The sequence below is a fragment of the Rhinoraja longicauda genome, chromosome 5 (assembly GCF_053455715.1).
Source record: "Rhinoraja longicauda isolate Sanriku21f chromosome 5, sRhiLon1.1, whole genome shotgun sequence".
In the NCBI taxonomy this organism is placed as follows: domain Eukaryota; kingdom Metazoa; phylum Chordata; class Chondrichthyes; order Rajiformes; family Arhynchobatidae; genus Rhinoraja; species Rhinoraja longicauda.
Window position 1 is genome coordinate 66,740,078 of NC_135957.1, and position 24,083 is coordinate 66,764,160.

Below are 24,083 nucleotides of genomic sequence, written 5' to 3' on the forward strand. Positions count from 1 at the left end.
GCATGGGATTCACAGTTGTATGGATTCAAAACTGGCTTAAAGAAGAGAGAGGGTTGTGGTGGAAGGATAATACTCAGATTGGAGGTCCGTGACCAGTGAAGTTCCACTGGAATCTGCGTTGGGTCTTCTGTTTGTGCGATTTATATAATTGACCTGGACGTAAATGTTGATGGGTTGGTTAGTAAGTTTGTAGATTACACCAAGATTGATGGAGTTGCAGACTGTGATTAGAGCTATCAAAGTGTACAGCAGCATATACAGATAGATTGGCTACAGAAAGGGATGGAGAAATTACAGATGGAGTTTAATCCCAGCAAATGTGAGGTGTTGACCTTTGGGAGGTCATATGTAGAGGAAAATATATAATTAATGGCGAGTCCTTTAACAACATTGATGCACAAAAGGATCTTGGCGTCCAAATCAAAAACTCCCTAAAAGTAGCAATACAAGTAAATGGTGGTAAAGAAGGCATGTGATATGCTTGTCTTCATTGGTCAGGGCATTGAGTACGAGACAGGAAGTCACGTTGCAGCTTTATTGGACTTTGGTTAGGCCACGTTTGGAGTTTTGAGTGCAGTTCTGGTTGGCCCAATACAGAACGATGTGGAGCTTTTGGAAAGGGTACAGGGAAGGCTTATCTGAATAATGCCTGGATTAGGGTGTATTGTCTACAGGGAGAGGTTGGACAAACTCTTGAATGTTGGAGGTTGAGGGGAGATCTGATTGATGGAAATAAAATTATGAGGTGTAGATAGGGCAGACAGTAAGAATCTTTATCCCAGAATGGAAATATAAAATACCAGAAGGAATAGCTTTATGTGAGAGGGACAAAGTTTAAAGGGGATGTGCTGGGCAAGTATTTTTTTAAAGAGTGCAGTGGATGCCTGGAACTGCCCTGCTGGGGATGATAGTAGAGGCAGATAAGGCAGTGGAAATTCATTTTTTGTTTATGCAGGGAATGGTGGGATATGGATTGTATGCAGGCAGACAAGAGTTTGCCTTGTGCCTGTTCAACACAGATGTTGTGGGCTGAAGGACCTGTTGCTGTGCTCTACTGTTCTATGTTCTAAATAAAAATGATGCCTTGAAATTTTGTAGTGATATTCATTGAAGTCATGATACACTAATCTATTTTTGTTTCCTTTACAGCAAGTAGGTATTGATAAAGGTGACATTCCTGATCTTTCTCAGGTAGGTTCTTCTATTCCTTTTCATTCTAGACAGAATAATTTTCATAAATCCTGACATAAATATATACCAATCTAGCAAGATTGTCTTCATTGCCTTCATTGAACATCTGTTCATTGATTTGTCTGGCTCTGCTGGGAACTCATGGTGTCTTAAAATGGCATAATGTATGTATCAATCTTATCCGGAGATGTGAATTTCAATCCCACCATAGTTTCAGGAAAATCTAAGCAAATAATTTTGGAATAAATGACTGCTATCGCTAATGGTGACCAGGTTGTCACCTTATCATTAGAATTCATTTAGCTCATTACTGTCTTTCATGGAGGAAGGTCTGCTTTCCTTACCAGGTGTGATTAGTGTGCGCCTCCAGATACACCAATTTGGTTAATTAGTTCTCCAGTGAAGTAGCCAGGCAAACTATTGGAGGTAGGAATTAATCAAATGTGCCACATCCTGTGAACAAATGTTTATTATGGTGACGCGGGGAAGATTTTTTTGCCATTTACCAGTGTTTCTTGTGATGTGGGATGATGTGCAGACTTCCGGCAGAGCAGGAAAATTTACATCAGACCACTAAAGGATTTCTCTGAAGATCACCCAAAGAGGCTTTATACTTTAACCTTGAAGAATAGAACTGGTATTTACAAGCGATTATAGCAGACACCCTCCTATTGCATCTGGTTTTAAGATACTAATGTTTTCTAAGATGGAGAACACAAAAAATGCTTTGTGGTTTCAAAGGTTTTTTGGCATCAAAGGAACACCATAAATCCCAATACAAATATTTTTTTCAGAATTTCTATTAATTTCTATTAAGTAAATGGTCCTTAAAATGTGACTTCTGGTGTATATAAAATTTCCGTTTCCTGTTGAACCAACACAGTATTTTGCAGCAATAATACAACTGTGGAAAAATGGGACAACCAGCTAAACATTAAATGTGTCTACTTCTTTTTGCTTATAAACTGCAAAGTAGACAATATATTTTTGTCAGGAAATTACAGAAATGTGGCAGGCTTGGAGATACCCTCATTCAGAAATGTGCATCAGTGTAGTGCTCAACTATGAAACAGTTTGTATTGTAAAATCCCAAAGCAAATGTCTGAAAACTTCAAGAAATGAAATTGAATGTCTTTACAGTTTTCAGAAATTGTATTCCATGCTTCAGTTCTTCATGCATATTGTGGGTAATCTTGCAAAATTTACATCTCGTTAAATTGCTTATGGATCAAAATTGCTGCTTAATTTTAGAAACTTCCAAAAATATTAAAATCTCTTTGAATCCTGTGCTTGGTATTTGAGAAAATATGTTTGCAATCAAATAAATCTTCAATAATTGTACTGATTTTAAGACTTTGAGTTATACAACTAATGTGCTTATGTTTGTGAACTGCATACAATTCCCATGATCCGATTTAAATGGGGCAATAAATTGTGTTAAACCATTATCAAATGTTCATTGTTTTGATAGATAAAGGAATGTAGAATGCTCAATAACTTTGATAGCACGTTAGCTTGGTTTAGATTTGTCCTTGTTACCGGTAACCATGAGTATTGTAATTTATTGCATGAATATGGAATGATGTGCCAAATGAACTGAAGGGTTTTGAGATTAAAATGTTTAGAAATGGATTACTGATCTAAATGTACAATTCGGTGTAATATTGAGCCATTTGGGCTGGAGCCTTAAATCTCCAGTCTCTTTGTTGCATCAACCAATTTTTAATTTGGTTTTGTTAAGTAAATAAACACCTTGCTCTCGGCATTCAGTGATCCCTGAAGATTTGGAGTTTTTTTAAAAGCCAATAATCAACCATGTTGGTCCAATTGGTATTTGTTACATGGTTTGTTTTTGAGTTCCTATCCAACTAAATATTACTGCTGTGGATGTAAGATCAGTACAAATTTCACCTTCAAAGGCATCACAGGAGGGAGGGGCATTTATTTGGTTTGCCATGGTAAATTTAATTGTGTTCATAAAATGTAAATAACTTTGTTTCTACTGAAATAGTATTTCTGTAATTTTTGGGTATAAACAAATAATTTAAGTAAAGTTGAACTTGAAATGCATTGGATAAAAATATTTACATTTTTATAGAAAGGCACAATGCTGCTTTGTTAGCTTGATGGTAATATTAATTGATTGCATAGTTTCTTGGATTTCCCATTATTGTGAAATATTTGTTCATTTTTTTAAAATGTGATTAGCCTTGACCGCAGCCTGACTATCAACAGTGGTAATTGAGATAAATGTGTAAGATTGTACATTTTTTATAATAATAAACTCTTTGAAAATGCAGGTAATACATCGGAGAATTCTTGCTGACCATAAAAATTCTGACACTGAAAATGCACCATTAAAAGATTATACCATTGATAATCCGGTAACCCACCATATGTTATCTACTATACCTCTGGTGTGCTGGCCTTTCTAATAATATTATCTAAGTATACAGGATTGAACTGGTGAATTGTGTACTTCAATACCAAGAATATTTAGAATCTGATAGCCAATCTTGTGCAGATATTCCTTTCAAAAATCAAGTTGATTATGTTAGGAGCATCTGGTAAATAACTGATACTGGTGTTTCAGTTTGCTGGTCACTGCAACTCATTTAAACTGTACCTTTCCAAAAGTGTGAGGGGGAAAAAAAATTGGTCTCTTCACAATCTAGGTTTTTCTGTGAGAAACATTCAACCCAGAATTCTAAAATGATGGATCCAATTTGCAATTATAAGTCTATGGATTTCACCTGGATCTTTATTTATCATGGTTTAGATACCAATTTCATTTAGAATGGTTCCTTCAAAACCAGCAGTTAAATGCATTAATGTTGATTTTAACAGAAGTTGTTAGAGATTTAAGTTAAGCAATGAGGAATGCTTCGTACCAGTAAACTTCCAACAGAACTGGGAAATGTTGCTGTTATTTGAGCCAAGCACAAAAGTAAGGGGAATATGACCAGTTTATGACGGGAGATGTTTGGTAAAGCAAACTGCAATAATTGCTAAAAATCTTGAGAGAAATCAGTAAATGTTGTAAATATTTAGCTTGGGTAGGATCTGTGGAAAGACAAATCAGCTAACATTTCAATTCTTGGCATATGTGACTAAGCAGATTGGGTATGAAGGTGTTTGAAGATCATTTTAAAGGCCATGAACCTAAATGTCCAAAGATACTGCCTGATTTAAGTAATTCTACATTTTATTTATTTTAGATCTATGATGGGATGAAAGGCAGAATGCCGGGGTATTACAGGCACTTGCCATTCTGTGTGTTTTTGAAAAAGAAATACTTGCCTGTATATTTTCTTTAGATTTAGTCCATCACCATACATCTACACCCTCTGGTCTTTGACATATCGGCCCAGCAAAAAAGATTCTGACTGTCTAAGCTATGTATACCTCTCATAATTTTATAATACTTCTATCAGGTCTCTCCTCAGCCTCTGCACTCCAGATAAAACAATTGTATCTACAAATGCTGCCTAATTTGTTTATGGCTGCTGTAATTTTTTTGATTTTTTGCGTAGAAGCAGTTTATTTATTTCCGACGTCTGCTGGAAGCTTAGCCCAAAAGAGTTCAGCTATCGATATTATGGCAGAGGAGGTGTTGACTATCTAGAGGTGCATAAAGGTGGATAAATTCCTAGGGCTTGACCAAGTGTATCCAAGGAAGTTGTGGTAAACAAGAGAAGAAATCACTTGGGTTTTGTAGAGGGACTGGAAGACAGGAGGGTAGCTAATATTGCGCCTTTATTTAAGAAGGGCGACAAGGACAAGCCCCAAGTGGTGGAAAACTTACTGGAGATGTTTCCGAGCCAAGATCCATCTGCATTTACAGAGACTTTCTGCATGGGAAATCACTTGTAAGTTTAATTTTGAAGAAGTGACCAAGAGGCTTAAGGGCTGGGCTGTACATATTATCTGCGTGGCAAGGCAGTATATTGCAAGAACCTAGGGAGCATTTATGTACAAAGTGAGCGTGGGGCACAAAATGTCAGTGCGAATAGATAGAGTACAAGGAAGGCATACAGGATGCTTGCTTTCATTGGTCAAGTCATTGGGCATGACAAATGGTAAGTTGTGTTGCAACTGTATAAACATTTTGGTTAGGCTACATTAGGAGTAGCGTGTGCAGTTCTGGTTGCCACTTCAGGAAGGATGGCCTCCTGCTGCACCTATTTTCCATGTTTTTATGATGTAGACGTTTTGGTGAGTGCAAAATAGGTTCATGTGGCCTGGATTAGAGAATATTGCGTATAAGGAGAGGTTAGACAAATGGATTGTTTTCTCTGGGGCATCAGAAACCGAAGGGTGATCTGATAGATAGATGTGCATAAAATGGTGTGTTGGTACAGTCTGTTTTATTTTCCCAGAATGGAAATGTCGAACACTAGACATCCTAGGTTTAAGGTGAGAGGGGGAAAGTCTAGGTGTGGTTTTTTTTAATAGAATGGTAGATGCCTGGAATGTGCTGCCAGGATAAGTGGTAGAAACGGATACAATGGCAACATTTAAAAGGCTTTTTGACAGACACAGCAACAGGCAGCGAATGCAGACCATTTGCCAGCAGATGGGATTATTTTAGCATGGCTTCACTGTTCATGCAGACATCGTGGGCCAAAGGGCCTGTTCCTGTATTCTATCTTTTACATTACTTGACAAATAATATAAAGATATATGGACTAACAATCTTGGCAGCTGCAAAATGTTAAATTTGGATGCTAATCTGAAAGTTGAATGGAAATATGAACAAATTGTTAGGAATAGTTACCCCCAAACTACTGGATGATTGTAGAAGCCAGATGGTTCAGTGATGTCCAGGAAATGGCCATTCTCACTTGGTCTGGCCTATAAGTAACTTCAGGGGGCACTCCTAAGGACCTTCTACAAAACGGTGGTGGCATCGGCCATTTTCTATGGAGTGGTCTGCTGGAGCAGCAACATCTCAGCGGAAGGGAAGAAACTCGACAAGCTGGTCAGGAAGGCCAGCTCTGTCCTGGGTTGCCCCCTCGACTCAATGCAGGTGGTGGGAGAGAGGAGGATGATGGCAAAACTAACATCGCTGCTGGACAACGACTCCCACCCCATGCAGGACACTGTCACTGCACTGAGTAGCTTCTTCAGTGACAGACTCCTTCACCCCAAGTGCGTGAAGGAGAGATATAGGAGGTCCGTCCTTCCCGCTGCTGTGAGACTGCACAACCAGCACTGCTCCCAGCAGACATGTCAACAATAACAGCTAAGAACACACAGAAAACTGATGACAATTTATGTATCTTTTCTTTATAATGAATGATCTCTTCTCTCTTGCTATCCATTTTGCTGCTGTAACACTGTAAATTTCTCCGGTGTGGGACGAATAAAGGAATATATTATTATATTAACCATATCAGTGGTTGACTCTGCGATGGCTGACAAGCCTTTAGGTTCAAGGGCAGTTGGGGATAGGAAGTAAATGCTGGCCTTATTCAGATGTCCACATGCTGAAAAATGCAGGGTTTTTAAAAACTCAATATGATAGCTGATATGTCTAACCATAGTCAATTTTTTTGCTTGAAACATCTGTGATTAAACTTGATTAAAGCTTTCTGAAACTGCGAGGTGATGGTGCATTTTTACCATTTAATAATGAATTATCAGGGAGCACTAAAAACTTCAGGAATCAAGCCTGCTGCTCTAATCACATCAAAAAAGATAACGATTAGAATGTGTCTTTAGTTAAAGATGATCTTGGCTGGATATGGAATTCCTGAAAGCCAACAATTTTTTACATCAAATTGGTCAGGGATCAATTATGTAGGATATTGATAGAGGAGTATTGCATACTATTTATGGTGTCTTTAAAAAAAGATACACTTGCAATTATGGGTGTGTAGCAATGATTCGGCAGTCTAGATCACGGGAGGGCAGTCTACCATGTGAGACTGAGTCAGCCGGTTCTCTTTTTACTCTTGTTTGGATGAATACAAGATGAAATGTACAAAATTCTCAAGACTTGACAGAATAAACACAGTGAGGATGTATCCCTTTGCTGGATTGTAAAACTAACGATGCTGCTCAGAATAAATCTTAAAGCATTTAAGTCTAAATTAAGTTTTTTTTCTTTCAAAAGAGTAGTTAGTTTGCGGAAAGATGCAAAATGCTGGAGTAACTCAGCAAGCCGGGCAACATCTCTGGATAAGTGACTTTTTGGTTCAGGACCCTTCTTGACCCAAGTCAAGTCAAGTTTATTTGTCACATACACATAAATGTGCAGTGAAATGAAAGATTACCCACAGTCCAACAACAAGAGCAATAAAAATAAACAATAACACACACAATCAAACAAAAAGAAACATCCATCACAGCGAGTCTCCTCCAGTCACCCCCTCACTGTGATGGAAGGCCAGAATGTCTTTTCTCTTCCCTGCCGTCTTCTCCCGCGGTCAGGCTGTAGCAGTTACCCGCTGAGTTACTCCAGCATATTGTATCTGTCTTTGATATAAACCAGCATCTGCAGTTCCATATTATTACAGTAAATCGTTGGAATTGTTTTTCCTTGTGGGATGCCATCGGCTCAATAATTGAGATTTAATACTGATTTCAAACAAGCATGATGTTCAGCAGTGTTTTCATCTTGATCTGAAGCATATGAGTATTAGGAAGCAGATTGAAGTTCTGTCAACAATTGTCTCACTCCACTGCTCTGAAAAAGGATAGCAAAAAAGAAATAGCCCATAATATCAACATTTTCTGCTTCTCCATCTTCATTTTGTCTAGCATAATTTCTGGGTTTAATTTGTCTCTTCAAATGGCTGTTTCTGTCCTTTTGTTCTTTAAATAGCCAGTGTAACATGAACAATCTTTTTTTTAAATGCTCAGGAGTCCTAAACATATTCATAGCTTGTAAATTCTCATTTGATTTGCAGTTAGGATGTGACCATAAAGGGTCAAAGGATCAATGAAGCCGAAATTGCTCTGAAAGCATGTCAGTTCACTGCCTTTTGAAAATAAATTTTGCGATTGGCCCACATTATAAACTAGCAGTTCCTGTTATCTCATTCAACAAAGTGAAGATAAATAGTATGTTGCCTTTTTTTTACAAGGGGATTGCAATTGGAGACAGAAATATTGTTGCGGTTGTACAGATTTTTGAATACACATTTGAAATGCTTGTGCTCCATGCGTACAGAAGGACATATTTGCCCGAGAGGCTGAACAGAATAGTTGTATAAAATAAGTTACTGGGATGAGGTGATTCTTGTATCTGGAAAGCACATTTAATATGATATTGAGAGAAGGCCTCATTTAAACATTGAGTCTGTGATGAATTAGTGTTGAAAATACCTAGTTGGTAAGGCAGTATTATGTCAAGAGAGAGATGTAGAAACAAGGAACAGCAGATGGCAGTTTACAAAAAAAAGACAATGCTGGAGTAACATGGTAATCTTAGCATAGATTGATAAAATTTTGGGTCAGGACCCTTTTCCCAGGAACCGACCTGAAGGGTCCTGACCAGAAATGTGCCCTACCTGTACCAAGCTTTTGTGCCTTATGCTGGGCGGGATCAGGGAGGAGAAGGAATGACTGGGAGGACAAATCTTTGATTTTACTACCTGCTTTTCAGAGGCAGCATGAATTGTCAATGGTGGGAGGTCTGCTCTACATCTACTACACTCTGCACTTTCTTGAAGTCTTGGCAGAGCTGTTCCCAAACCAAGTTGTCATGCAACCCCACACTATGCTTTTTATCAGCAAAAGTTTGTAAGGATCATTGGAGACGTGCCAAATATTTTTGAGTCTCCTCAGGAAATTGAGGCATTGTGCCACCTTATCTGTCCCATCAATGTGGCTAGTCCATTACAGATCATCACAAATATTAACATTATGGAACTTAAAGGTAGACACAAAATGCCAGAGTAACTGAGCGGGTCAGGCAGCATCTCTGAAGAGAAGGAATGGGTGTCGTTTCGGGTCAAGACCCTTCTTCAGACTGATGTCAGGAGAGGGGTGGGACAAAGATAGGATGTAGTCGGAGACAGGAAGACTTGTGGGAGAACTGGGAAGGGGGAGGGGATAGAGAGGGAAAGCAGAGACTATCTGACGGTAGAAGTCAATGTTCATACCGCTGGGGTACACTACCCCAGCGAAATATGAGGTGCTGTTCCTCCAATTTGCGCTAGGCCTCACTTTGACAATGGAGGAGGCCCAGGACAGAAAGGTCAGATTGAGAATGGGATGGGGATTTGAAGTGCTGAACCACTGGGACCGAGACTACAGGCTTGGTCTCGCCGATGTAGAGAAGTTGACATCTGGAACAGCGGATACAATAGATGAGGTTTCGAGGAAGTGCAGGTGAATCTCTGCCTCACCTGGAAAGACTGTTTGGGTCCTTGGATGGTGTCGAGGGGGGAGGTAAAGGGACAGGTGTTGCATCTCCTGCGGTTGCAGGGAAAAGTACCAGGGAAAAGGTGGTTTGGGTGGGAAGGGACGAGTGGACCAGGGAGTTATTGAGGGAACGGTCTTGTGGAAAGCGGAAAAGGTGGAGATGGGAAGATGTGGCCAGTAGTGGGATCCAGTTGGAAGTGGCGGAAATGTTGGAGGATAATTTGTTGTATACGACGGCTGATGTGGTGGAAGGTGAGGTCAAGGGAGACTCTATCCTTGCTACAAATAGGGGGTGGGGGGCAAGAGTGGAACAGCGGGATATTGAGGAGTCCCTAGTGAGAACCTGATCTATAATGGAAGAGGGGAACCCTAGTTCTTAAAGAATGAGGACATTTCCGAAGCCCTTGTATGGAACACCTCATTGTGGGCGCAGATGCGGCGTAGACAGATGAATTGGGAGTAGGGGATAGAGTTTTTACAAGAAACGTGGGAAGAAGTGTAGTCAAGATCGCTATGGGAGTCGGTAGGTTTGTAATAGATGTCGATCACTAGTCCGTCCCCTGTGATGGAGATTGTGAGATCCAGAAACGGTAGGGAGATGTCGGAGATGGTCCAAGTATATTTCGGAGCAGGATGGAAATTAGTGGTGAAATTGATGAAGTTCGTGAGTTGTGCATGAGTACAAGAGGTAGCACCAATGCAGTCGTCAATGTAGCAGAGGTAGAGTTTGGGGATAGGGCCAGTGTATGCCTGGAACAGGGATTGTTCGATGTATCCTACAAAGAGGCAGGCATAACTAGGGCCCATGTGAGTGCCCATAGTTACGCCTTGAATTTGGAGGAAGTGGGAGGAGTAAGCACTCTACCGATTTTACTTTGGCATCATTGATGCCGATTGGGGCATATACTTCACCATGTTTCCTGAAGTTGATAACTTGCTCCTTTATCTTGCTGACATTGAGGGAGAGGTTATTGTCCTGATGCCATGTGTTACCAAGTTATTGAGGGACACAAGAAGTTGACCACCTTTTTGTAAGATGAAATTTCCTAACTCTGCTGTGAATCTTACGAATTATACTTCTCATAGGATTTTAAGCTTGGATCAAAATCAAAAGATTATTGGATGTGCTAGATATGGAATTCTAGATATGGAAAGAAGTACGATTTGGCTGATAAAGTAGAATTAAGATTGAGGATTACTGTTGATCCGACTGAATTTTGGAGCAGGATCAAAGAACCATTTGGCCTATTTACGATATCAAAATCTGAAAAAAAAGATCAGTCTATATAATGCACTCATAATTAATGCCTTGTGCATAGAATGCTTATACATTTGTCAAATGCTGTGGTTATAAATCAATGTAATGTTTGGTACATTGAAAGTATGCTGACATTAACAAATTCATGAGAAATTAATTTCAGAAGAAGGTTGTGCATGGTGTTTACGCTTGAGTATGTTAACTTGTTTTTTTCATTTTTAAAGAAAACAAGAACTTAAATGAGATTGCTTCTGTAAAATGTGAATTTTTACCTTTTTTACATTCTAGGCTATTTTGAGATAACTAATCAACACCTCTTTGTGTTCTGCTGAAAAATTTCCATGACAAGATAATGTTAAAGTTGTCATGTTGCTTTTATAAGGACCATAAAAGCACAATTGTAGTATGTTATTGTTTTCCTTGCAAGTGTTTGTGGAAGGAAATTTGTGTGTTTAATTGAATGCTTTTTAAAGTTGGCTGGTGAATTGCTGACAAACATACAGCTGTATTGTATTGTCACATTTTTAGGCTCCTAGCAGTCTTCTGGAAGCACTTGAGCAGCATTTGAATACACTGGAAGGGAAGAAAAATGCAACTGGCGGTAGTAGGTAAGGTTGAACCTATTTGGATCACATTTTTATGATATAAAAAGGCGTATTGAACTTGTCAATTTACACTTGTGATGCTTTATTATGTGTACTTTCCTGTTGCTATAAATTTAAGTTTGTAAAATTTTGTGACAACACTGTGCTAAAATCACTTTAATATTCAAACTTAGTATTAAAACACGGAAAACTCGAATATTTATCAAATGCTCCTTGTGGTTTAACATTGCCCAATTAACTGGCTTTGTTACATCAAATATAATCACTGCTCTAGCACTATGTTGTCACAAAACTTTACAAATTTAAATTTATAGCAACAAGGGAATGTCCACTTAAAGTGTCAATGTAGTACCATAATTGAGCATCACAAGTGCACATCTTCAAATTATTGCTTCAAAGCAGGCTTCATGATTTTATAAGGTCATTGTTATCTGGAATCGGAGATTTGCCCTAAATCTCCATTATGTTTCTCTGAAAGTCTCATCATAGATTTTTCAAGGGAATGTGCTTACTCGGATATTTAGCTTTTCAATTGTGTTCATTTTGGGGGAGTGGTGATATTGTATCGAGAAAGATTTGATGGTATTTGAAGAGTTCTTGTAGAAAAATTGGACATTATCGTGTACAAGGGTTAGGCAAATATTTTGTGTAGGAAGATAAATGCAGTTGAATATTATGGCTGTGCTAAGCCCAAAAATCGGCTAATATCCATTCAGATTATGTATCTACTCTTAATAGATTGGTATATTGGGTGGATTTATTTTGGTTTCTCTGGTTTTGTGGCATTGTTGAGCGAAGAAATGGTGCATTGCAGCACCTTGACATTTGCTCTATATAGTTAATTTGCAAGAACAAACATGTATTTTACAAGGTTACAAGGTTACAAGGTTTATGCACATTTTTAAAGTATTGTTTTGAAGGTGCAGAAAAGGTTATTTGGAAGGATTACTTCCATTAGATGGAGAAAGGGCAAAGCTAGCACTGTTCTTGGAACAGAGAAGCCTCAGAGGAGATTTAATGGAGGTTTAGAGAGCAAAAAAGAAACTGCTTCCAATTATGAGACCAGTAACCAGATGGAACAATTTTAAACAGCTGCTAAAGGAACAAATAATTAAAAACACATATGTCACATGACATTGTTTGAAAGAATGATGGAAGCTGATTAAACAGTAAGATTTTGAAAATAATTAAGTAAATATTTGAAAGGGAGAATTCCATCAAATAATCTCACATGACTTGGGAAATAGCAAATATGACCACTGAAAAAATTGTAGTGTGGGTTAGGGTAACAAAACATAAAAGCACTTTAGTTTTTTAGAGTTGGTCAGAATTTTGTTCATCTCTTGTGAAGACAATGTATTCTAGTTAAAGTGTCAAATTGTATTGTTAAAAATTGAAAGTCTGCATCAATTTACCTGTTTTGCATAGTTTCCCCATCTAATGTATTAGGTTAGAGCTTAGCTGGGAGGACATGTAAAATAATGGTGTTTATTTTGATTGGGTCAAAGCCGCACAACTTGGGTTTTGAATGAGAACAGATTTTAGATTTCGAATAAAGTGGGATCTGTTTTTTTTTTGGAAAAAAAAGATATAGATGTCTAATTAAACACAGGGAGCTCTGCTTTTCTTGATTTGCCAGATATACAGGGAAAGCAGTACATTGTCGACAAAATGGTATTAGTTACAAAGCCAAAATATATTTGAATTCAAGATTTGCAATGCCAAAATTATCAGATCGAATTGATTTTAAAATGGAGGTGAGCCAAGAGCTGTTATAGTTAAGAATGTATAATTAACTAAATTTCAGCAATTGAACAACCTATACAATAGTAATTGTTGGAAGAATATAACTTTTAAAAGACATTTGGACAGATATATGGATAAGAAGAGGGATATAGACTAAATGCAGTCATATTGGACTAGCCTCATATGTCAACTTGGTCGTCATGGACAAGGTGGGTTGAAGGGCTTGTTTCCGTGCTGTACAGCTCTATCACTCTAAAAGAACGACTTTAAATTAATGCCACCAGGAAGTGATTATTTACTCTTAAATTTGAAAATGTGCTCTTTTTTGAAAGTGAATTTTAAAACTTTGTTTCTTTTCCTGCTTTCTCGGAATATTAGCGATGGGTAAGTTTTAACAGTTGCATTGATTTGCAAAGCAGAGCTTCAAAAATAATTACTTTGGATATTGACACTAATGAGGACAAGGTGGTCATTAAATCAATGAGCAACATACAACAGTTTTTTCAATGTACTCTATTTTTCCACAGCAAAAAAGCAGAAGGAATGATTGTTTAAATAATTTACTCTTGCATGTTGACTAGTTTCGAAGAAATTGCAACAATTTCAAAAGGGGGAAATATTAAAAATCTGAATAAAATAGTTTTGCCTAGTGAGCCAAGATAATTCAGTGAAGGAACAATTAGTTCTTGCAATAGGATGGTTAACTATTATTGAGAAGGGGACACCAGAGATTAAAGACAGCAGAAGACAGCAGTATCTATTTTTGGTGACCTGATTTTTCCATAGTTCACACACTTTGTAAGTCTCTTTTACTCGGGAACATATTACACTGAGGTCTAAACTATTAAAAAGCATCAATGACTTTATTTCATTCTCTTGAAAAAATTGAAGACTTCAGTTTAATTGATACTGAACAAAAATGAAGGTGCTAGATGTAAAAGAGCTGATGCAAAACTTTCTAAATGTTAAATGTAAATCATAGATTCAAACAATATGCAGACTTTAAGATTTAATTTCTAACTTTTGATTGACCCCAAATGCTGATTGCCTTTCAGGATTGGTTACTATCCTTAATTATAATGTGCTCTATTTGCTGAGTTTGGAGGCAGGTAACTGACAATGCAGATGCATCCTAATCCTAATTTGGCTTGTTTACTCCATGTAAATCTAACAAAAGCTAGAATTGTCAAGCTTTTTGTCTAGCGATTAAAATTAAAAAGTAAAGTGTAAATTTTCAGATTGCTTGGAACATGAGATGCGCTTTCTCTGACACGGAGAATATTCCAAGTTGCCTAAGTGAATATGTGCTTATTTAAGTATGACTCCTATTTCTTGAGTCCTAGTCTTCCCCGTTTGCAGATGTCAGTTAAAATGTCAGCTTCTCCCAGGCAGGGTTGTCTCAGTTATTTCTCTCAATAGCTCACTGCACCTTCCCGTGTGTTGCCAGGTTCTTGCTGCAGCTTGGCAACCAAAACAGTATGCAGTATCCTAATTGTTGCCTAACTAATGTTTCGTAAACATAGCGTGAGTATCCCACTCTTTCGGACAATTTTTAAAGGCAAATATCCAGACAGCCTTCTAAACACTTTATCTACCTGTCCCACTTCCTTTGGGAATTTCCACACATGCATTCCAAGACCTGTTTCCTGCAACATTCTACTTTGTCATTTATTCTCTTTGGCTTTTCAGTGATAGCAAAATTATTTAAAATCTGACGGACAGCATGCCTCAGTTTTCAGAGAGGCACAATTAATAAAGGATTGTTCGAATGGATCTGTTAACAAAAAATTTCCAAATGACAGCTGATTTTTTGAGGAAATAAGTGCTAATTACGGTAGTATGTTTAATGTCCTATACACAGATGGTAACATGTCTGACAAAATTTCACATGGCAGAAAGTAAAATTCCTTGTGATCCATGCTGTGGTCCTAAAATAGTTTTTTGGGGAAAAGTAGAGTGATAAACAAGGTGACTGGAAGGTTGCAAGGAGATCCTTCCAGAATGTGTCGTAATGACTTGGATTTAAATAATTAACAAGTTGTATATGCTGAAATTGCCAATGTGGCTGATAGTGATGAAGATGATTCGAGGCTGCAACAAGATATAAATGCTTAGTTATGTGGGTGCAAATGGCATTCAATGCAGAAAAGTACCAAGTTGTTCCACTTGACCAATAGCTAAACAGTCAGAGGTTTTAAAACTATGGTCCCACTTAAAGTTCTTTACACCATACTGGTATCAGCATACCAAAACATTTGTACAGTGATAGCTAGTGCTCGTGGTATTCCCTGTGCTTTAACAGGATGTGATTTAAATGCTATCTGGTCTGGGGATTGACACACTTTAATGTAGATAAAGATGACTGAATTTGAAAATAAATGTTGCAAATTGTATATTCAATGGTGTGAGCATGTGTGTGTGGTCACTGCCTCTGTGCTCAGGAAATTAAATGTGTAATATATTTTTGACGCACTTAATGATTTTCATAATTTAAAATTTCAGCATTTAAAATTTAAGGCAGTTACAGTATACTAGCTACCACAGCTTAAATATTGTGCTCGTTTACTTAGAAATAAGAGCATTTTATTAGTTTAAGTGATTATATTGCAATATTTCAGAATTATCTGCATTCGCCTTTCCTAACCATGTCTCTACTTTGTGTAATCTTGGAAAACAAACCAATGAGACAATGATTGTCATTACTTTTTGTACCTACTTTGAATTCATGAATGTTTCTGTGTCATAAGTACATGCCTAATATTGCATTGTGACATTTTGCTGCTTAAGTGGGTTGTGTCATGCTTTACAAATCTTATTTCTTCAGAGAAATTATGTACCATTTTCTTGAGCTTTTGCTCACAGACAAATATGCTTTCAGGGTTTAACTGGTTAATAACTGTTATGAGCTTTGTGTTGGAGATTTCTTTTCATTTGTATATCCTTTTTTTTTTAGGACCACTGGAGCACCTTTGCAGGTAATATTTGTTAATTTTTCCCGCAACCATTCCCTCCACCAAAGTACAGAATAGGATCCTCTATGTATGCCTTGAGTGTAATTATTTTTTGCTGCCTTATTATGCCTGTGTTTACATGAAACCAATTTGATGCATAATTTGTATCCATGAAAATTGAAAAGCAGATAATCTTCTATCGAGCATGAAAATAATATTTCCCACCTCGTTATCCCTAGTGTTCCCCTCTTAACTATTTAACAGCTGACAGCATTGAATACCCAAGTTTATTTGAGGAAAATTTAGCTTTTTTCCATCTGCTGAAATCCATTGTTTTGTTTGGATCTCTTTTAAAAGCTATCTTTATTGCTATTTAAAAAAAATATATATCAATACTTAATACTGGCAATTTTAGAATGTTTTATTAGCAAAATCACACATCACTGGTCAATTGCCAGAATGAATGTTCTGTTGTTAGACAAGGGTGCCACTGAAATTGACATAAGAGTCATGGAGTGATACAGTGTGGAAACAGGCCCTTCGGCCCAACTTGCCCACAGCAGCTAACATGTCCCAGCTACACTAGTCCCAACTGCCTGCACTTGGTCCATATCCCTCCAAACCTGTCCTATCCACGTACCGTGAAATAAGTGAAAAGAGGATGAATTCCAGGAAATTGAATATGTACCCAAAAAAGCACACCACCACCTGAAGAAGAGATGTTATAGAGATGCTGCTAAAGTTCTGAAGAAATCAAGCAAATCTATAAAGGACCTTGGCCTTCTAAAGTGATGCTATGTCATAATTAATTGGATGAGCTCGGATATAAGGAACTTGGAAATTGTTATATACTTAAATTATACCCATTGCCCTTCGGTATAAATCGACGGTTTCAGTAAATTTTCCAAATGGTGTAATTTGAGGCAGTTGTGGGCTGAATCTGCTCCACTGATTGGGCATGAGGTCAGATTCCACCATGAATAATGAAAAAAAATTACTTTTTTATTCCAGATTTAACAATTTATCACAAATCGTGAGCATTAAATTGTCTGATATTTTGTTTCTAAAACAACAATTCTGAAGTGAAGGAATTCTGCTAGCATTTGTGATGGGCAGAAACGTGGTTGACTTTAAATGCCCTCTAAAATTGCCTTGTAAAGTGCAAGCTAGGGGCTACAGAGGATCAAGATGGCTTAAAATGGGTTATAAATGCTTTTGCTTTGCCAGCAATGTCTACATCCTATAAATGAATGAAATAAAAGTCTACTTGAGACTTCACTGTTTGCATTTTTTATTTTTAATTGGCCAAATGTCGAACTGCATAATGGTCTAACCGAATAGCAATAGATGAAAATGTAATCATTTTACTTGAACAAGAAATAGAATAAAAAATAAGGAGCTGAAAATCACCCTTGAGTATCCCAAACAATTTTTGATTTCATTTTTCTGAGTGCTTCTAATATTTGTCTCTTTTTCAACGTTTGGTAGGTTATTTCAGATATCATCACTTTTTTTTCCAGGAAATGCTTCTGTTAAAATGGTGTTACGAGGAAATTGAGAAAGTTCAAATAAGGCTGGTTTCAATGTTTAGCTTAGAACAAAACATTCTAAGTGCAAATAAATTGCACTAAATTGTTCAAAGCCATTTGTTTAAATCTTTCCAGGGCTCTCCAGAACACACAGGGTCATCCCCCACCTCCAGTCCCGCGAAGGTGGCTGATACTGCTGCAGTAGTTGATCTCTTCTCATCCCCGCCCTGTGTCGCAGCTCCAACAACGTAAGTCGTTCTTGAGCTTGAAAGATTTTGGTAGAAGATTGTTAGTTATTTTTAAGCACAAAGTTTCCTTTGCTGTGTATTTTTAGTTTAGTTTTAGTTTAGGTTAGAGATACAGCACGGAAACAGGCCCTTAGGCCCACCAAGTCCGAGCCGATCAGCGATCCACGCGCACTTACACTATCCTACACACACTAGGGACAATTTATAATTATACCAAGCCAATTAGCCTACAAACCTGTACATCTTTGGAGTGTGGGAGGAAACCAGAGATCCTGGAGAAACCCCACGCAGGTCATGGGGAGAATGAACAAACTCCATACAGACAGTACCCGTAGTCAGGATCAAACCCGGGTCACTGGCACTGTAAGGCAGCAACTCTACTGCTGCACCACTGTGTCGCCCGACATTTTATTCAATGTAAAATTGTTTATCATAAAAAGCATGCAGATGTGTCCAACTTTTTGTGCATAGATAAAAGTGCTCATTCTGAAGCTCTTCCTCTTTTTCTACCCAAGTGATATTGGTAGGTGAATTGAAATGTTTTTGAAGATCTGGGTAAAAGTTTAAATTTATCTTAAATTAGACGGGCGTGGACCCGTTGGTCTAAAACCTCTCCTGTGGGCCTGGCAACCACCGTTGGATCCAAACCTGTCCTGCATGCCCGGCAACCCTCCGTGCAAACCTCTCCTGCGGGCCCGGCAACCCCCGTTATGTCCAAACCTCTCCTGTGGGCCCGGCAACCCTCCCCCAAATGATGACCCGTGAACCCGTTGCCGGCCAGGGAGTCTACCTGGGGGCCGGGAGGGGGAGAGAAAAGGGGAGAGGGAGCCACTCACCCCGGCCCCGGGCGGCCATAGCGGTGGCCAGCAGCAAGAGAGCTCTCCTCACCCTCCCTCATTGGCCGCCACTCCCGTAAATCGGGCGGGTCCTGCCCCCCTTCGTGCGGCAACCCTCCCCCCACTGCGCACGTGCGGATTCGGCGGCTATCTTACCGTTATGATGCAAGATGCCATTGGCACTAACGCAAAGTCGAAGCATCGTAAATCGGGGAGCATCTGTATTCGATCAACGGGCCCCAACTGGGCACGGGTGGACCCACTGGGTTCCCATTGTGACGTCAAACATGGCTGACGGGCAGGGCAAGTGGAAAAGCGATTTATTAAAGTTTAAAAAGTGAATAACTTTTAAAATATAACAACCATTTGAACCGCAGGCCAATGGTGAGTAAGGTGGGCCTAAAATTGTTGCGCTATCATGTACCCCTTTGGCTGTATTTTGGGTATGGATGGGTACTTACAAACAATCAAATATATATGTGCAAAATGCTGGAGTAACTCAGCAGGTCAGGCAGCATCTCAGGAGAGAAGGAATGGGCGACGTTTCGGGTCGAGACCCTTCTTCAGTCTGGGATGACTCGAGGCGGACAGCGCGGCGGCAGAGGTGGGAGACGGGCAGGGCGGCGGGAGCTGGGACTACTCAAAGCCAGCTGCGGCGGCGGTAGCTGGGACTACTTGAGGCGGCGGAGCGTGAGGAGGAGGAGAGCGGCCGCTCTTTTTCTGCAGTCGCGACGGGGCCGTCGATGGAAGCGGCCCTCGTCGACGACACCGTCGGTGGAAGCGGCAGCTGAAGGAGGAGGAGAAGAAGCTGCCCACTGGTGCTTGTGTGCGGTGATGGTACGGGGCCCTGTGCCCGAGCGGCAGCGGGGACTCGAGGACACCGTGGGTTGAAGGGACGGAAGGGAAGGATGATTGGTCCATCTCCCTCTTGCTCGGAGTGTCCCCCGGGTGTGGGGGAGAGGGGAGAGAGGAGAGAGGTGGGCGGCGGCCTCACTAACGGCGTCCATCTTGTTTGGGTGACTGAGGAGAGAGGTCGTGCGTGCCCTATGGTGACGTCATACGCAGAGCACTTTGAAGAATTGGGTTTGAAATGAAATTAGAAGTGAAATTTTGAAACTTTAAAATCTCTCTAACTATAAATATAAGACCAATTTAAATAAAACTTGTTATAAGCAGTCGCCAGGACAGTGGTGGTTAAGGTGGTGCTAAAATTGTGGCGCAATGATTTACCGTTTTGGCTGTAGGTCCACATGTCCAAAACCAAATTTCTAAATTTCAGAAATATATATACATACATATTATATATATACATATATATATATATATATATATATATATATATATACAAGATCTGAGTTTTAGTTTTCAATATATATATATATATATATATATAGATATATAGATGGTGGAAAGGAAGATTATGAAAAGAGTAAGTTTAAATAATAGGTTCACTTTATTTGCAGTTCATTCTAAATGCTTTTGTTATTGAATGATTTGAGTAGACGACCCATAGGTCAGGAGATCAGACCACTCTGTAGCAGTTGTAATTTGAATACTTCTTTAAAAAATGTCAAAACAATCTCTTGGATGTAAAAAGTATCAAAATAGTGTTTTGATATTGCAGCCAAAAGAGATTGCGATCTACTTTCTCGCATCATCCTTGACTTTAACAGCCATTCTTTTCGTTTTTGCTTTACGTTTATACTTTTTAAAAACTAATTTCCCATACTTTAGACTACTAGTGCTGTTTGCCCAACTTATAATCGCACGTTCTCCTGATTCCTATACCAAGCCATTGGGTAGTTTACAAATTGAGTTAATTTTCATTGTATTCAATTCATGGGAATCTGTCTGAAAAGCTTGGAAACAGGCCCTAAGGCCGAACATGTCCATGCTAACCAAGATGCACCATCTATGCTAGTCCCACCTGTCTGCATTCCCGCCAAATGTTTCCTATCCATGTACCTGTCTAAATGTCTTTTAAATGTTGTTATAGTACCTGTTCAACTATTCTCTGGCAGCTCGTTTCATAAACCCAGCAACCTCTGTGGAAAAGATTGCCCCTCAAGTTCCTATTAATTCTATGCATACACCTATTCCTCTCATTATTTGATACACCTCAATAAGTTCAAGGGTTGTACTTGGTGCAGCCTGATATTAAATAATGACGAGACAGAGTACAGTAAGGAGATTGAGAAACTCGTGTCCTGGTGTCAAGACAACAACCTCCCTCTCAATGTCAGCAAGACAAAGGAGATAGTGATCAACTTCAGGAAGCGAAGCGGGGCACAAACCCTGGTATACATTGACAACGCCAAAGTAGAGATGGTTATAAGCTTCAACTTCCTAAGAGCAACTTTTCCTGGACTAGCCATATTGAAGCAATGGCCAAGAAATCACACCAATGCCTCTGCATCCTTGGAAGTTTGGCATCTCCCCAATAACTCTCACCAACTTCTCGAGATGAGCCATAGAAAGCATTTTATCGAGGTGCATCACAGAATAATTTATGAACAGTTGCATCCACGAAAACAAGAAATTGCTGAGAATTGTGGATGCAGCCCAGATCATCACATAAACCAGCCTCCCTTCACGCTGCCTCGGCAAGACCACCAGCATAATCAAAGACAAGTCTCACCCCGGTCATTCCCTATCCTCCCCTCTCCCATCACGCAAGAGGTACAGAAGTGTGAAAATCCATGCCTCCAGATTCAAAGACAGATTCTTCCCAGCTGTTATTAGGCAACTGAACCATCCTACCAACAACTAGAGGGCAGTCCTGAGCTAATATCCAACTCATTGAAGACACTCAAACTATTTTTAATCGGACTTTACTGGACTTTATCTTGTACTAAGTGTTATTCCCTTTATCATGTGGAGGAAAAAAACTGCAGATGCTGGTTTAAATGTCTCCCTTCTACCTTCCCTTTGTCATGTATCAGTACACTGGACAGCTCGATTGTAATCATGTATTGTATTTTTGCTGACTGGTCAGCATGAAACAAAAAGCTTTTCACTGTATTCGGTACACATGACAATAAACTAAACTGAAGATCACCTCTCTGACTCCTATGTTCCATAAAGTCCTAGCCTGCTCAACCTCTTTGCATAGCTCAGGCCCTCAAGACCTGTCAACATTCTTCTAAATTAGCTCTGGACTCTTTCCAGATGAATGACATCCTGCCTATAGCAGCGAGACCAAAACTGAACACATGCGGCCTCGCCCACGTGTTGTGCAGCTGTAACATAACATCCCAGCCTCTGCAGTCAATGCCATGACTGATGAAGGCAATGCACTGAAAGCCTCCTTGAGCGCCCTATCTACCTGTGATACTACTTTTGGGGAACTATGTACCTGCACTTCTAGATCTTTGACATAAACCACAAAAGCAATGGGCCCAACACTGATCCCTGAAGCACACCACTAGTCACAGGCCTCCAGTCTGAAAAACAATCCTCCAGCATCACCATCTGCTTCCTTCTATGATGCCAATTATCTGCCCATTCGGCGAGCTCTCCCTGGATCCCATGCATCTAAAAGTTTTAAACCTCACATCTTTCACCTTTTTGTTATTTTGAAGGAAAACTTACAACCAGAAGGCAACATTTATTTTTTCCAATTCAAGGCAGTAAGGCTATATAGTTGGGCAGCTATTAACCTTTTTTTTCATGCAATCTGATAGAATTTCTATTTCTTTTTTCTTTTGCTGATGTATTGAGGAGAGTATTCTTCTGGAATTCTTTGAGGATGTAACTAGGAAAATTGACAGGGGAGAGCCGGTGGATGTGGTGGATTTGTAGATGATACAAAGCTGGGTGGTGGAGTGAACTGTGAGGAAGTTGATATGAGGTTGCAGGGTGACTTGGACAGGTTGTGTGAGTGGGCGGATGTATGGCAGATGCAGTTTAATGTGGATAAGTGTGAGGTTATCCACTTTGGTGGTAAGAATAGGAAGGCAGAGTATTATCTGAATGGTGTCAAGTTAGGAACAGGAGACGTACAACGAGATCTGGGTGTCCTAGTGCATCAGTCACTGAAAGGAAGCATGCAGGTACAGCAGGCAGTGAAGAAAGCCAATGGAATGTTGGCCTTCATAACAAGAGGAGTTGAGTATAGGAGCAAAGAGATCCTTCTGCAGTTGTACAGGGCCCTAGTGAGACCGCACCTGGAGTACTGTGTGCAGTTTTGGTCTCCAAATTTGAAGAAGGATATTCTTGCTATTGAGGGCGTGCAGCGTAGGTTTACTAGGTTAATTCCCGGAATGGCGGACTATCATATGTTGAAAGACTGGAGCGACTAGGCTTGTATACACTGGAATTTAAAAGGATGACAGGAGATCTTATCGAAACATATAAGATTATTAAGGGGTTGGACACGTTAGAGGCAGGAAACATGTTCCCAATGTTGGGGGAGTCCAGAACAAGGGGCCACAGTTTAAGAATAAGGGGTAGGGCATTTAGAACTGTGATGAGGAAAAACTTTTTCAGTCAGAGAGTTGTGAATCTGTGGAATTCTCTACCTCAGAAGGCAGTGGAAGCCAATTCTCTGAATGCATTCAAGAGAGAGCTAGATAGAGCTCTTAAGGATAGCGGAGTCAGGGGGTATGGGGAGAAGGCAGGAATGGGGTACTGATTGAGAATGATCAGCCATGATCACATTGAATGGAGGTGCTGGCTCGAAGGGCCGAATAGCCTTCTCCTGCACCTATTGTCTATTGTATTTTCATTTCCTGTGAAAAATGTATTGAAAAATGTTCTACCTTGGTATTATCTGCACTAAGGCAAGTCAAGATTTTGAACATAAATTTTGACCAGTGTTGCTTGTAGCCAACTTCTTTCTGTGGGGAACATATATTTTGTAGAACATTCTTTCTCTGATTATTGGATGCTCCTCGTTTTTTGAAGTGGGGTTTCCCTGCCCATTGGCAGTAGTGTTACTGAGGGGCAGCTTTTTGACACAGAGAAGTAGTTGAGGCAGATACAATAACAACTCTTAAAAGACATATAGACTGGTACATGGATAGGAAAGGATTAGTGGGTTTATGAGCCAAATGCTGGGAAATTAGGTTAGCTTAGATAGGACATCCAGATCGGCATTGACAAGCTGGTCTGAAGGACCTGGTTCCATGCTGTAAAACTATACTCGATGAACTGGTTGATTTTACAGCAAAAGGTGCAATTTGCTGACTTGTGAACGGTTTAGTTGGCAATTTAAAAACTTGTACAACAAAGCAGTAAGTTTTCGGCAAGACTGGTATGGAACAACCTTAAGTTTGCTTTATTTCAATGGATTTCCTCCCCAATTGCATCCACGGTGATTGCAAGTTCAAAGAAGATAGCAAGATT

The 24,083-nt window shown here is 39.4% G+C and overlaps 1 protein-coding gene across 5 annotated transcripts in view; it reads left to right on the forward strand.

Annotated features, from left to right (window-relative positions):
* Positions 1-24,083, forward strand: part of snap91a (synaptosome associated protein 91a) — a 132,540-nt gene that overhangs the window by 53,684 nt on the left and 54,773 nt on the right. For all 5 annotated transcript variants that reach the window (XM_078399708.1, XM_078399711.1, XM_078399709.1 and 2 more), the window contains exons 8-11: positions 1,150-1,191; positions 11,351-11,430; positions 16,127-16,148; positions 17,789-17,901. In XM_078399708.1, coding sequence (XP_078255834.1) covers positions 1,150-1,191; positions 11,351-11,430; positions 16,127-16,148; positions 17,789-17,901 — 257 coding nt within the window. The remainder of the gene's footprint in view (positions 1-1,149; positions 1,192-11,350; positions 11,431-16,126; positions 16,149-17,788; positions 17,902-24,083) is intronic.